The sequence below is a fragment of the Cajanus cajan genome, chromosome 9 (genome assembly GCF_000230855.2).
Source record: "Cajanus cajan strain Asha chromosome 9, NIPB_CcT2T_4, whole genome shotgun sequence".
Lineage (NCBI taxonomy): Eukaryota > Viridiplantae > Streptophyta > Magnoliopsida > Fabales > Fabaceae > Cajanus > Cajanus cajan.
In genome coordinates, this window is record NC_138525.1 from 13,747,513 (window position 1) to 13,764,490 (window position 16,978).

The 16,978-nt window shown below is 27.9% G+C and overlaps 1 protein-coding gene and 1 long non-coding RNA gene across 3 annotated transcripts; both read left to right on the forward strand.

Moving 5' to 3' along the window:
- The first annotated feature begins 2,684 nt into the window (after positions 1-2,684).
- Positions 2,685-9,102, forward strand: LOC145951773 (uncharacterized). 2 transcript variants are annotated; one of them, XR_014429695.1, is made up of 3 exons: positions 2,717-3,143; positions 4,110-7,780; positions 8,828-9,102. It is a non-coding gene; the product is annotated as an uncharacterized LOC145951773 (long non-coding RNA). The 2 variants fall into 2 exon arrangements; XR_014429694.1 differs by lacking the exon at positions 8,828-9,102 and having other exon boundaries at positions 2,685-3,143; positions 4,110-7,816.
- Positions 9,103-14,832: 5,730 nt separating this feature from the next.
- Positions 14,833-15,549, forward strand: LOC109816964 (MFP1 attachment factor 1). Its single transcript, XM_020382140.3, has one exon. It carries the CDS (start codon positions 14,920-14,922, stop codon positions 15,304-15,306), a length of 387 nt encoding a protein of 128 aa, XP_020237729.1. The 5' UTR covers positions 14,833-14,919; the 3' UTR covers positions 15,307-15,549.
- The last annotated feature ends 1,429 nt before the right edge of the window (positions 15,550-16,978 follow it).

Here is a 16,978-nt window from a genome sequence, read left to right on the forward strand (position 1 = left end):
GTGAGTTATGGCAGGTCAATTTAATCGCGAAATAGAAATTTGTTGTCCTACTTTACTCTATTATAGACTATCGACTAAACCGGTGAGTTTGTGAGCTTATTTTTGTTTTATTAAAAGTTATGAATTTTAGCAAATATTTATGGATGTCCTAAAACAAAAGTTTACGGATAACACTATGATTTTTTTTTCTTTCAAATTTTAATTCAAAGCATATTTTCTATTTCAATTTAGTCATGAAATAAAAATTTGTTATCCTACTCTACTCTATTATAGATTATGGAACACACGGGTGAGTTTGTGAGCTTATTTATTTATTTTTATTAAAAGTTATGAAATTTAGTAAATTAGTATTTTAGTTTGTAAAATACACAGACATGTTTATTATATATAATACAATTAAAATTTATAATAAATTATATATGTATATATTAATAAATATTATGTTTAAATATATATATATATATATATATTATATTTAAAATTAATACATACAAATATTTTAAATATATAAATTATATTTTAGATTTATGATAAATAATTTGTATTATAACAAAAAAATTATTTTTAGTTATTTATAATTTATTTTAAAATATTAATATTTATTTTTATAAATAATTACGATAAATAAAAATTGAATTAGATAAAAAGTTAAAAAAATTCTTGCAAACTTTCTCGTTGAATAAAAATTCCTAAAAATACTTTAGTGCATAATAGATGTTTGTGTTTAATATATAGAAGTTCATATTTATAGAACTACTACAAAAAGTTTACAGATAAAATTATAAAAAAGAAATTCAAAATTTAATTCAAAGTATATTTTCTAATTCAATTTTTGTTAACTTTACTATAAACTTAAGGTCTAATATGAATAAATAAAAACAAAAAAATATACATCATTTAAAATAAAAATAAACAAAATTTGACTAACATATATGTAGATTAGCCACATGGAGCAACATAAAATCGGGACAAAGATGTATCGAGCCAAAATTAAATTTGGTTGAATTTTTTTATATTTAAAATCAACTCCATTTAAATCTTTACAAGTAAAATGTACCTAAATCTTGTAGGTACTCACAAAAAATATATTTAATGAGAAGGTATAAACTTGCATAATAGAAATGAGGTGTGACTATATAGAATGGGGATTTCCTTGCAAAATTCAATGTAGATGGAATGAGTATGGATATTATAATACCCACCTTGTGACTTTACACTTTTATTTATATATAATTAATTGAATAAAATATTTTACATCATAATATAAAAAATTAAATTCTAATTTGTACTTCTTTACTTATTCAATTAAAATTTTTATTGATATTTTTTATTATTATTTTAAAAATTTTAATCCTTAGTCTTTCATGTTTTTAGTTTTTTTAAGGTATTATTAGACCAAAATAGTAATTAGCTTGATAAATATGCATTTACAACATATCTCATGATGATGAGATGAATATATAGTGTATATATTATATATATATATATATATATATATATATATATATAATATTTATATTTAATTACTAATAATAAGTTTCTTAACAAAAATAATTTAATTTAGAATTTAGAAGTGTTACTATTATACGAATGCAAAGTTAATGCTGCAAACATTTACTAACCTTTTCACATTTATAGATTTGTATTGTCTTGCATTTTGTATTTTTAATTGAGTGTTTTAACTAGTGATTGTGAATTTTTAAAATTTCTCAATTATATTTAACATTTATGATCTCCATTAATAAATTTGAAAATTTGAAATTATAGAGAAAGATACATTTTTTAACATAATAGCTTGTTAATTTTTTAATAATAATAATAGTTTTTACAAATTAAGAATGAATAAAAACCACAAAGTCAACCTAATTGGTAGAGTTGGGCAGTATACTTGAGAGGTTTGAACCATAGTGCAACCATTAAATACCAAAAAATAAAATGAATAATTTAAGCGTAGCCTAAAAGTCTTGTATAAAATAAGTTACTTAACTAAGCTTTTAGGCTAGGTAGACATTTAAACATGTTAAGTCAGACCTTAAGAAAAATGTATATAAAACATAAATAAGACATATTAGACTCTAATCTTGCAAAGTTTAGCTAAGCTGACCTGTTTCAACTCCTGCTAATTAATGATAAAGTTAAATGATTATAATTTATATTTGAAACTTTAAGTTTTTAATGTAGTTTGATTATGACTTATGTTTGAATGATTTAAAACTGAAATTTTCATTTAGTTCTAACAATTTTTTAATTAATATTTTTTTTATTGATTTATTAATTTTACTCACAAGTAAAATGAAAGTATGGGTATATAAGTACTAAGAGGGTATGAAAATAGAGATTAAAGTTGTTATTTGAACGTGTATAGGGATAGGAATTAATACCATTTTTTTTTTCAAATGCGAGTACTCAATACCTTACCCAAACCCTACCCATTGTCATTCCTAACCTAATGTAGCTATATATGGTATATAAGGTATGCGTATATAATACCCTACCCATTGCCAATTTATGTTAAATGTTCCAAATGTGTGTTTGGTGTAACATCCCAAATTTTATTCAATATTAATATTAAAAGGGTTATTTTTTTTATGTATGGGATTATTAAAAGTTAAAAAAAAAATGTGAAAAATATTTTATAATATTATTTTGATGAATAATAATCTTCAATCAGAATTCAAATCAAATTTTTCATGAATAGTATTTTATTATTTGAATAGTAATATATATATAATAAATGTAGTAATTATGAATTCAATCAGACGAAATTCAATCGAATTCCAATTCCCTTCATTTGAATAAAATATTATTATAAATAGTACATTTTGTAATAATGTATTAGAATCCAAATCAAATCCTAACATGGCCTCTTCTAAGTGCAGTAGCAATGTGAATGCAATTGGCAAAGCAATAATTGTGAATGTATAGCAATTGGCAATTATGTGCGTAGGAAATGTGATACGTGGCAAAGCAATTATATAGCAATCATATAGCTTTAGCGTAAGCAATTACGTAAGGGGATAAGATACAATTGTGTAGTAAGTGAGATTTCATTTCCTATAAATAGGCTCCCATTAAGACATGCAGCAACGGAAAAATTGAAGAGACCGTATGATAATAAAAATCTGATAAGTGTGTATTTCTAGGTAAGGGGAGGAGAACTTTATCTCTTTAAAATTTTATATACTACTATGTTTATTTATTTATGTTATTTTAGTGGGGTGTCCCTAACCTCACTATATTTATATATTTATTCAGTGAGGTGCTTCTAACTTCACTATATTTATATATTTATTCAGTGAGGTGCTTCTAACTTCACTATATTTATATATTTATTCAGTGAGGTGTTCTTAACCTCATTTAACTACTTAACTTTTAATTACAATGTTTATTTATGTTATTGTTATATTTATTCAGTGAGGTGTTCCTAACCTCATCTAACTACTTAACTTTTAATTATTATGTTTATTTATTTATGTTATTTTTATTATTTAGTGGGGTGTTTCTAACCTCATATATTTGTTTAACCTTTAATTACTATTACTTATTCTATGATTATTCTTATCCATAATAATTATTAATATATTCACATTTTATATTGTTTAATTATTTTATAATAATTGTCATTGTCATTTAATTAATTAGTGCTCTTAATATATTTTATTTAAATTTGTGTTATTTAATTAAAGCTTAAATAATGATAAATTCTTAAATCTATTTTGAGTAATTTTTTATGATTAATATAATTTGTTAAAATGTTTTTGACTCATTTTAAAGATAAATAATACTCTATGGCCATAGACGATAAAGTTTGAATTATTTGTAGCTGGAGGTTTAACCTTGGGGATTTAAATGAGTAAGAAATGAAGGTGAAATATCCTTTTGTTGGTTGCTGTTATAATGATGCTCATTTATCCTGACTAGTCACTACAAGTATAATTCAAATTTTATTGTATCACCAAAAACTAATATTTGATCGGTATATATATTTATATTTAATTTTGTTTATAAATAATTCTGTTTATTCTTTTGAATTATTTTATTTATTGGATATTGTTCTTACTCCTTTCTTTTCTTTGTTTTTTTTTTAAATTAAATATATTATAAAATAGATGGATCAACTTGAGATTCCAGATCATTTTGCTGTTGTTGTTATTGCTGTCCTACTTGGAAGGAAATCGGAATATGGAGGCTATTTGATGGATTTGTTATAACTTTACTTGTCAATCATATTATTTTAATTGAAATTTTCTTTCCATTATGAATATAAATATTGTATTGAAAGGGTAAGGAAGAGGAATAATGTGTAAATTAATACGTTATTCTAAATATTTTAGAACGATATGTCATGTATTAAATTCACAAAATAATCTTTTCTTTACTTTCATTTTTATTAAATAAATATATAGATATTGTTAATGATATAATTGCAGAAATATTATAAAATTTTATAATTTTTATTATATAAATTGGGTATTAGAATTTGGGCGTTACATTAATGGTATCAGAGCGGTCGATCCAATCGGCCGTGAGTTATGAGTTTACTATGCTTGTTTGGTAGACGAAGTCTATAGTTGCAGTGATTAAATTCAAGGAGGATGTATGTCGAGAATTGGAGTTTTAAAATTTTTTTTTAAGGCTAAAGTGTACGTCTTTGTTATTATTATTTTTATATGATTTGAAAGTTATAAATTATTCCTAACTAGGAGGCACTGCTACCTTTACTGGAATTAATTTATATTTCCTTTATTATTTTTAAATCTTATTATATGATTTATTAAATTTGATGATTACATATTGATTTTTATGGGCTAGGATTTTATTTTAGTTTCTAAGTTCTTTGTGCTAAATATGTAAGTTGTTTGGTTTAGGATTGTAGGAAAGAAATTTAAATAATGATTTGGAAGTGTCTTAAGGTATTTTTGGGGCTTTAGACTTTGGTGCACTCTTTTGCTGATCAATGCAGGGAATGTTTTAGCTGCAGTTTTGTTATGCTAGTACACGTATTATATTGACAAAATTGGATTTTATGAATTCCATAAAAGTTGTAGTCTTGGATGTTAACTTGTCAAGGGCACCAAAATCAGGTACAATGGAGATCTAGAACTTTCGTTAAGACTATTTTAATAAACAAAGGTCTAGCTGTTAAACACTGATTATATCTACTACAATCTTTGAAATTTTTAGCTAAGTATATGACCATTTTAGAAATTTCAAGTCTTTATAAGAATGATAGCTTATCCTGTTAGCTTTCTTTTGGTGATTGGTTTGAGATCATTTGGTGATAGCCTATATAATTTTCTATGTATCATTTTCTTTGATTAGTTGTTAAAGGGATATATATATATGTTATCATGATATTTGTGAGTTATTAGGAAATCGATTTTTTTATGATATATTGAGGTGTTATCTCGTGGATCAAAAATTTCTTTAAGGTCGTATGATGTTATGTGGTAAAGGTTGTTCATGTACAGGCTATACGGAGTAAATAGTGATTGATTCATACATGGTTAGGGATGGTATATATGAAGGTTTATAGTAGGTATTCTAATATGATTTGGTATGCATGTATGTTGATATGAGGATAGATGACCTTAGGAATGAATTAATGAAGGTTATGTGTTTAGTGAGATTGACCTTAGGATGTGATATCATCATATTGGAATTGAGAGTGAAAATATATTCAAGACAACTTTATGTTAAGTATAAATTTTTATTGTATGAAGTAGATTTGCTAGGTCCTATGATTTTTTTTATAAAAGAAATTCTAAGATAATATTACTTTTGTCTGGGTTAACCAAGAAGAGAGAATTACCTTTATGAAATAGTAAGTGTTATGTGGTAATATAGTAATGCTTTGAAGACAGGTTTGGGTGAATTATTTTCATAACCTTGAATTAGAAGTTGTAATAGTTACGCTTGAAATTTTGGAAACATTACTGGTATGATTCTAAGTTTGAGATATTTAGTGATCATAAGAATTTTACATATTTGTTTGATTTAAAGGAATTGAATATGAGACAGAAGAGATAGTTAAAAACTGTTAAGGATTAAGATTTTAATCTCAGTTGTTATTCAGAAAGAGTCAATGTGGTGGTCGATACTTTGAGTAGAAAAACTCTATATATCTCTTCTTATCGTTAGGAGGGATATCTTTTAGCTCACATTAAGAATTTAAGTTTGATTTGTGAAATTACTCCTAGTAGTGTGAAACTAGGTATGACTCAAGTAAAGAATGGACTATTGAAGGAAATTAGAGAAACATAATTAGTTGATTCATTTTGATGGCAAGACATGAAATTATAAGACAAGATAGTAGATATGAGGTTGCCTTGGATATAGATATGGTGGTAAGACTTAGAGATTGATTATACGTATCTAGTAAACTTACGTTTAAGTACTTGATCCTTGGAGAGGGTCTTAAAAATTTAAATAATATGGTGACAAATGCCTTAAATAGGATGATCATTCATCTATCATTTTTGAAAATATAAAGGTTGAATTTAATTGAGGAAGTTAGAAGTTTAAGCAAGATGTGTAAGTTCACCCTTAGGAGCATCAAATTGAGTATGTTGAAAGGACTAATAGATTAATGGGTGTGATTAGAGGACCTAAGAGTTAAATTTTTCTTAATAAGCCAAGTGGAAAAGATTGGTAGAGGTATAAATAACCCTTTACGCTTGGAAGTTGATGGTGTTTTAAGATAGAATCTATGTGCCTAGTAATTTCGAATTAAGGAAGATGATCTTAGAGGAAGGATATAAAAGTACTCTTAGTATTCATTTAAGAAATACTAAAATATATCAGAGTGGCGCAGCGGAAACATGGCCTAAGGAGAAAATAATTTGTATACTAGTATATAGTATGCCAAAAGTTTAAGGTGAAACATTAGAATTTTTTTTGTTGATATTTTTACAATCTTTAGATGTCCTAATTTGGAAATAAGATTTTATGAACTTAGTTGTAGTTATATCTGATATGCTTAAGAAATTTGATCTTATTTGAAGTATAATGGATAGGTTCGTTAAGTTTGCTCACCTTGGAGAGATTGATAGATTTATACATCAATATGGTATTAAGATTATGTGAGAGTTAGGAAGCAAACTGCGAGGAGCATAACTATTCCTATTTTCAAGAAAATTTCGGGGACGAAATTTCTAAAAGGAGGGGAGAATTGTAACATCCCAAATTTTATTCAATATTAATATTAAAAGGGTTATTTTTTTTATGTATGGGATTATTAAAAGTTAAAAAAAAAAATGTGAAAAATATTTTATAATATTATTTTGATGAATAATAATCTTCAATCAGAATTCAAATCAAATTTTTCATGAATAGTATTTTATTATTTGAATAGTAATATATATATAATAAATGTAGTAATTATGAATTCAATCAGACGAAATTCAATCGAATTCCAATTCCCTTCATTTGAATAAAATATTATTATAAATAGTACATTTTGTAATAATGTATTAGAATCCAAATCAAATCCTAACATGGCCTCTTCTAAGTGCAGTAGCAATGTGAATGCAATTGGCAAAGCAATAATTGTGAATGTATAGCAATTGGCAATTATGTGCGTAGGAAATGTGATACGTGGCAAAGCAATTATATAGCAATCATATAGCTTTAGCGTAAGCAATTACGTAAGGGGATAAGATACAATTGTGTAGTAAGTGAGATTTCATTTCCTATAAATAGGCTCCCATTAAGACATGCAGCAACGGAAAAATTGAAGAGACCGTATGATAATAAAAATCTGATAAGTGTGTATTTCTAGGTAAGGGGAGGAGAACTTTATCTCTTTAAAATTTTATATACTACTATGTTTATTTATTTATGTTATTTTAGTGGGGTGTCCCTAACCTCACTATATTTATATATTTATTCAGTGAGGTGCTTCTAACTTCACTATATTTATATATTTATTCAGTGAGGTGCTTCTAACTTCACTATATTTATATATTTATTCAGTGAGGTGCTTCTAACTTCACTATATTTATATATTTATTCAGTGAGGTGCTTCTAACTTCACTATATTTATATATTTATTCAGTGAGGTGTTCTTAACCTCATTTAACTACTTAACTTTTAATTACAATGTTTATTTATGTTATTGTTATATTTATTCAGTGAGGTGTTCCTAACCTCATCTAACTACTTAACTTTTAATTATTATGTTTATTTATTTATGTTATTTTTATTATTTAGTGGGGTGTTTCTAACCTCATATATTTGTTTAACCTTTAATTACTATTACTTATTCTATGATTATTCTTATCCATAATAATTATTAATATATTCACATTTTATATTGTTTAATTATTTTATAATAATTGTCATTGTCATTTAATTAATTAGTGCTCTTAATATATTTTATTTAAATTTGTGTTATTTAATTAAAGCTTAAATAATGATAAATTCTTAAATCTATTTTGAGTAATTTTTTATGATTAATATAATTTGTTAAAATGTTTTTGACTCATTTTAAAGATAAATAATACTCTATGGCCATAGACGATAAAGTTTGAATTATTTGTAGCTGGAGGTTTAACCTTGAGGATTTAAATGAGTAAGAAATGAAGGTGAAATATCCTTTTGTTGGTTGCTGTTATAATGATGCTCATTTATCCTGACTAGTCACTACAAGTATAATTCAAATTTTATTGTATCACCAAAAACTAATATTTGATCGGTATATATATTTATATTTAATTTTGTTTATAAATAATTCTGTTTATTCTTTTGAATTATTTTATTTATTGGATATTGTTCTTACTCCTTTCTTTTCTTTGTTTTTTTTTAAATTAAATATATTATAAAATAGATGGATCAACTTGAGATTCCAAATCATTTTGCTGTTGTTGTTATTGCTGTCCTACTTGGAAGGAAATCGGAATATGGAGGCTATTTGATGGATTTGTTATAACTTTACTTGTCAATCATATTATTTTAATTGAAATTTTCTTTCCATTATGAATATAAATATTGTATTGAAAGGGTAAGGAAGAGGAATAATGTGTAAATTAATACGTTATTCTAAATATTTTAGAACGATATGTCATGTATTAAATTCACAAAATAATCTTTTCTTTACTTTCATTTTTATTAAATAAATATATAGATATTGTTAATGATATAATTGCAGAAATATTATAAAATTTTATAATTTTTATTATATAAATTGGGTATTAGAATTTGGGCGTTACATTTGGTGTTACTTATGTTGCTTACTTGAGTCACATTATCACAAGCCAAGGTGTTGCTCCTAACTTAGAGAAGTTTCAAGTCATTTTGGAATGACCTATTTCGCATTTTCTCACGGCCCTACAAGGATTTTTGGGCCTCATATGTTTCTATAAGCATTTTGAATGCCACTACACTATGGTTGCTTCTCATCTCACTAATCTTTAAGACTGCCATTTTTACATGGAATAAGGAGCCACAATTGGCCTTTACAACATTGAAGGAATGCATAACTACAACTCATGTTTGTGGGCTTTCGATGTGACATCCTCTACCCCATATACTAGACTAGCATATAATTCAATAATTATAAAAAGAGATTTCCAAATAATTCTACTAAATAAGATAAAAGTCCTAACTTAGATAATCAACTAAAAACATAAATTCCTATCTACTCCCTAATGTCACATCTTCTCAGAGCTCTCCCAATACAAGGTCTAAGCCTCATCTCCAACCTCATCATTCTCATAATAAGTCTCGTGTGCAACCATACACCAAAACAAACAACAAAAGAAAAAGAAGTGAGAAATATCTTATCCCAATTGTCGGTGTAAGTTATGATTGAGTAGTCATACACAAATAAAACAACAAATATACATTTGTAATTTATATCAATAAATATTAACATCGTTTCAATAGCATGTAGTTCATAATATTTAACATTCACAATTCTCAATTAACCAAGATACAATTATTATGCTATGACAATGCAATAGACAAGGACACTCCTAAACTATATGCATGTGACACTAGTAAAAAGATTATAAAATGTTGCCCAAAGTTCAAATAAGAGTAGCCTAGGAGAACATATTGGGTCACAACCATCACAACATACTACACTAGGAGAATATACATTAGGATGCGTTAGGATAATAATGTTGCGCAAGTTACACCCTATGCACACAATGGGCAGAATTGAGGTTCCCAAAACCTAGTTATCCCCAAGGTCATGAATCCCTAGTTTTTACATAAGGGGGACCTTCCTTGGTGGCATATTCCATATTGTACCCATTTAAAAATCAATTTATGCACATAATGCATACCATATAGAACTCTTGTGCAATTTCATGTTCAACACAATTCATCAATTATACTCATATATACTTATTCATCATTGTATTTATACACAACATTAAGCATAATCGGCTAGGACATTCTTAACCAAACTTTCACACATGTAAGTTAAACTTAGACTTCCATTCATATGATCATCACATGGTCCACACATAACCCATCGCAACCGGCTAGACAATTCTCAACCAAACTTTCACACAGGAAGTTAAACTTAGAGTTCCATTCATACGACCATCACAAGGTCCACACACAAATTATCATATGTTCTATCACATCATTAACAGATTGATCACACAACTGGATTCTTACAAAAAATATACATTTGTTAAATGATCATTTTCTCCCAACATGATTCATAAAATAACTCTAATACAATTCATACATAGGATGATAAGGGACACCCTACACCCAATGTATTCCAAACAGAGAACACACTTCACTCTCTAGAAGGGTCACACCTACCGCAACCCTTTCGCGCCTAGTGAATTTACAAAAGAGAGCCCCTTAGAACTCTCTCGCCTGATGTGAAATCTTTTATGTGTAGCTTCAAAATCACAAAGAACATTTTGTGGATTTCACACCTGATGTGATTCTTCTCACGCTCGACATGAACGTCACAAAGAGCAACCCATGCTCTCTATCATGCTTGTGCTTGGCAACCACACATGGCACCTAGCATCGCATTTGTACAGACGTTGCTACAACAAATCATGAATTTACACAATCTTGATCAACATATACATTTGCAAATTCAATCAGTAAAGTTGTACATAAACACATGAATATTCAATTCTATCCTATCAATTTGCCTACTTCTTATCGTTACTCCTATTAATTTGGTTTATTCCATTTTTAAGGTTCCCTTGGGAACTCACAAGCAAACATAAATTCACAATTACATAGATTATAATAGACATTACAAACATGACTAAATAGTGTTGAATCATGCCTTAATGTGTTTTAATAATAGCAAACTATTAGTTTCAAGTTTTAATATGGAAGAGTTATCATGTGGAGTACTAATAATTTTGTTCAAGTGTTTTAAAATTGTTTTGTTTAGTATTCAGAAGGATGACAAAGTATTGCAACTAAGAAGCTTTAACAGATAGCATTTGATCTTATTGAATTGAGTTGTAACAACAAGGTCTTGGCTGTTTAATGAGCACTTAGTGTTTACTGATCAAAGAAGTTCTAGATAAACATTTCCTCTCAAGGGAAATGCCTTGAAGACTTGGCTTAGGAGACCAATTCTTTAAACCATTCATCATAAGGTTTCAGTTAAAACTGGACTTCTTAGAAGATTGGTACTGAAGTCTCTGCTCAGAAGTTTTGAATAAAAAGTTTGCTTAGAAGGTAACAACATCTATAGAAAAAGCTGAAAATAGCAAAAAAAGAAAGTATAGTTGAGGTCAACACTGCTTAAAAATTAAGCTACCTATAATGAATCTATTTTGTTGGCTATAAAAGGAAGATTGTTGGATCGAATGCTTACTACTAGGTCAAAAGCTATAGTTGTTAGTCATGATACAACTCTTTATACTTAATCATAACAACTCAGGTGCCACGTGTCAAATGTAACTTGACCCACCTAGGCCTCCACCATGGTGCACTTGATGTCACCTAACAAATAATCTCCCCTTCAGTAATTGCTTCTGTTAGGAATCGAGCATGTGACCTTGGCTCTAATACTGATTGTTGGATTGAGTGCTTACCATTATGTCAAAAGTTATAGTTTTTAGTCACGGTACATCTCTTTCTACTTAACCATAGCAACCCAAGCACTACGTGTTGATAGTGACTTGACCCACCTAGGCCTTGAGACAATTAATGCCACCCAGGCCTTGTAAGAGAAGCTCTTTCAAGTAGGTACTACCTTTCACTACTTCCCATCTCAGGATCTTTTCTTTAAGTAGTGTTAGATGCTCAACCTTTTCAAAGATTGAGCTTTGATACCAAATTATGGAGGAAAGAGAGACAATAAAAGTAGGGTTGAATAGTGTCAGTCATATAATTCACAAAGACCAAGGCTACAAATTTTAAGCAAGCAAGATCAAAGAGGTGCAAATTACACATACAAAACACATATTCGATTAATATCCTCAAACAATCACTAATGCATTCCCTTAGGGTTCTCATAGGAACCCATAGGGTAATTTAAGATTCAAAATTTCATACCCAAACATGAAATTAGAGGCATCGACATTTACATAAGTAACATAACATCAATAAGCAACAAAGAAGACAAAGACTCTTTTGGGAAGACCCCTCACATTAAAATAATAATAGAGACAAAATTGGGGTCAACCGCATCACCCAATATACCCTATGCCTAGAGTGAGACTACTCACTCTTCCTCTTACCTTGATGAATGTTAGAAGATGGACGTGGATCTCTAGAGTGTTCTCCTACCATTTCTGGTTATCCAAAGTCTTTAGAGAGCAAGTGTACATAAAAATAGTAAAAAAGCGTAAAAATAAAAACTGATCAAAAAACTTCTTTTAAAAACTTTAACTCTCTCTTAACTCCACAGCTAAAACAATTGACTGAAATTACAATTTTCTCCCCTCAAAATAATTAAATAAATAAATATTTTAATAATAAAATTTTATAATATATCCATATAAGTATAAAAGAATTAAAAAAATTATCAAAACCAACCCAAATATTTTAAAAAATACAATAATTAATAATTAACATAAATGTAAGTTTAATAATAAAAATTGGGGTGTTAAAAAAAAGGGATTTAGTTTTTAAATTTGATCTAGAAAAGGCCTATGGCCGAATTGAGAGAGTTTCTACACCACACCCTTATTACCAACAAAAAAAAAATCAATTGATTACTATTTTGTTTTTATGTGTATGCATTTTGAGAAAATTAAAATCAGAAACAACTTATTATAAAACGAAAAGTTTAATTGATTACTATTTTGTTTTTACGTGTATTACTATTCATTTCTTCATTGTATTGCAAAAAATAAAATAAAAAGATGTTAGACATATTTTTTTATTTCTTCTCACATTCATCTAAATCATATAATTATATAATAAAAGGGATTATCCCATTTGATTTACACAATTTTTAAAAAATAATTTTCTTTAAATTTTTAAATAATAAAAAATATTATTAAAAATTAATTATTTTTATAAAAATAAGATTTAAACTTAAAATCTTTAAATTTAAAAATCATAACCAATACTAATTAATTTATTAAAATATTAATAATTTTTAAACATTTTTATTAAATAAATATTTTGGACTCCTCTTCTCTCCTCTCTTTTTTCCTAGAACAAACGGAATGTATGTATGTCTTTGTTTTTTTTTCCTTTTGGGGGAAAGGGCATAAGAGGAACAAGTTAACAAATACTGTCTGGAGTTCGAAAGCTTGAGCGCTTGACAACAAAACAATACATTAATTGTGGACTCACATAAAGTACTCACTCACTCTAAAATCCACAAACTTAAAAGTAATTTAATTATATATACGAGGAGAGATTGGTTTATTCGAGGAGTAAATTTATATAAATTTATTTTATTTAATAATTCATGTTTTATATCAAATTTCAATGATCTAACCATTAGATTTAAAGTTCATAATTTACAAATCAAATCTGTAAATTTAAAAATTATTTAATACTTCATTTCATTAATTCAAAATTGAATTAATGAAAAAATTATTTTTAATTTATTTTGAATTAATAAAAATAATTTTTAAAATTTTAAAAAATTTGCAGATTTGATCTGTTTATTAAGAACTTTAAATTTAATAGTTAAATCATTGAGATTTGATATAAAACATGAATTATTGAATGAAGTAAGTTTATCTAGACATACTTCTAGAGTAAACGAATTACTCCCTATATATATATATAAATATATATAATTTAAACGAGAAATTCTAATAAAATAATTTAATTTTTTTTTAAATTTTAAATATTTTAGAGTGAAATGTTTTGTTTATACTAAAAGTTTATAAAGAATTTGAAATATAAATATTAGTAAAATTCTTTAAAATCACAGAATTTCAAATTTTTAAAAAAGTAAGAATTTTAATTTTTTTCTTCTACTTCTATTTCTTCTTTTTTAAAGTCCACTTAAAAATATCTATATTTTTTTAATTATTGAATATTTTTAATTATTAAATATTTACTAATATTTAATTTTATGAAATTTAATCTTAATATATATATATATATATATTTATTCATGATAAAAATAAAATTATTCTATTTAAACTATATGAATTTAAAATTTTTAAAATTAAATTAATTTTTTTAAAAAAATATTAAAAAAAAATGATAGAAACTGGAATAAAATAATTGGAAATTTAAAACTTCTCCCAAAAGACATATTAGTATACTCCTTCAACAACGGTCACTTTCTTTAATCGATAGAAGGTAACCCGTCCTCCCACAGTCCCACTCCCACCCTTGGATCTTCCTTACAAGGCAACCTATTACCTATCCCACCGGTCACCCGTTGGTCACAACATCCCATCCCTCACCCAAACACAAGACAACACACACACCCTTATATATTTTCCCACACCTTAAAAAAAAATCCACTCTTCGGCAACTCACGAACCCCACATCCTCGTAACAATGTCCGACTCCGAAACCACACCCGAAAATTCCTCCGCGCCGCCGCACCCCGACACCGCCGTCTCCTTCAGCATTTGGCCCCCCGCTCAGCGCACCCGCGACGCCGTCATCAACCGCCTCGTGGAGACCCTCTCCGCCCCCTCCGTCCTCTCCAAGCGCTACGGCACTCTCTCCTCCGACGAAGCCTCCGCCGCCGCCCGCCAGATCGAGGGCGAGGCCTTCTCCGCCGCCGCTGCCTCCGCCAACGCCTCCACCGAAGGCGTGGAGACGCTCCAGCTCTACTCCAAGGAGATCAGCAAGCGCATGCTCGAAACCGTCAAGGCCAGAGCTCCGCCCGGTACCGCCGCCGCAGAGGGCGTCTCCGCCGCCGTCTCCGACGACCTTTAATGTATGTTTTGGGAGATTGTAGAATTGGAGAGATCTTATTTTACCTTGTAATTTGGGTGAAAAAACTGTTTCTTTTCTATCTAACTTGGTTGTCTCTTTTGTGTGCGCCTAGGCTTTTGTTGCATCCAATGGTGGTAATAACAGAAAGCATGAGACTTAGATACACTTCCATGGAACTTTAGTTACTAAAAGTACTTGAGAAACTGCATTCAAAAGTTTTGTCTTATTTTATTTTATTCTCAATTATGTGGTGTTTGCGTGTTGGGTGTTTCGGCTTCAGTGATGCATTTGCATGCTATTTCGTGTTTGTGTTATGAATTGAACTTGCTGGATTTTGTGCGTGATTGAAATGGTTAGTAATAGTTAGATGGAAGATGGTGATGTTGGTTTCTCTCTTATGTGCCAATTGAGTTTTATTCTGATCGCTTGTAGGTAGTCTTTTAGAATTTAGATACCCCACTACTTAGGAGACAATGTAGATTGGTTGATTTTTTTTATTTATTTTTTATTTCTGCAAAAATACTGTTTCCTTGAAGGTTGAAACTTTCCTCGGCAGAATTTTCAGTCATATAGGAAGAGTCTAATTTTGATACAATGTAAATTATCAGTACGAGCCATCAAGATAATTTTCTAACTTTTAAAAGTAATTATTATAAAATTTAATGAATTTCATAAAATTCTGAATTTCGTTGATATGTTTGATTGACAATGTAGAGATGAGTATATTCTAATATATATATATATATATATATATATATATATATATATATATATATGTATGTATATTTGCCTTTTTAATTTCAAGTGATGCTGTGGGGTACCCTTGTTAATATTTATTTTGACGCGCAGTTGAATCTACTATTTAGTTGCTATTTGGAAGTTATATGCTTAGAAATGTTAAGATTTATTTACTGCATGTTTGAATCAACCACATGCTAAGATACCACCCAATGGTAAATAATAATCTTTCAGAATTTTGTGTTTCAACTTAAATTTTGTAACATAAATTATTGTTCACTTATATATTCTTTGATAATAGTATATTTTAGTAGATGTGATACTTAAAAAAATGATAATGGTACTGCTTATGTTTTGCCAACACTTTAGAGGTTGATTGTGTTAATCATGTGTTATGTAATTGATACAAACACTTTAGAGATTGATTGTGTTAATCATATATTATGTAATTGATACTATGTCAATTATTTTTGCCTTGGATTCTATGTTGATTAACATCACATTTACACGTGTCTCTTTGTTTATGGAGGCTATGAGTAACAACTTTCTTATATAGCAATTTTGATCTAGCGAATGCTCGTGGGTGGTTCAATATCTCAACTTTAAGAAATTAAGTTTACAAATTTATAAAATCAACTTGTAAGTGGGTTAAGTTTCAAATTCAACCTTATAAAATTAACTTATAAAATGAGGATTATTATCTATTTATGTACAATAATTTTATCATGCACTAATCTATATGAGATCTTCAATACATCTGACTACATTTGTGGTTCAAGGGTTCAAGAAATTGAAACATGAAAATGAAAAGTATTCTATTTTATGTGCAACTATCTTCTTATACCTTGTCAGACCTCAATTATATACATATATGGTTGGTTCATGACCATAATCCTTTTCTTGTTGAGAGTTAAGGGTGTACATGGATTATATA

Bases quoted from the DNA above. Each gene is read 5' to 3' on its own strand.
- LOC109816964 (XM_020382140.3), top strand. From the start codon at position 14,920: ATGTCCGACTCCGAAACCACACCCGAAAATTCCTCCGCGCCGCCGCAC.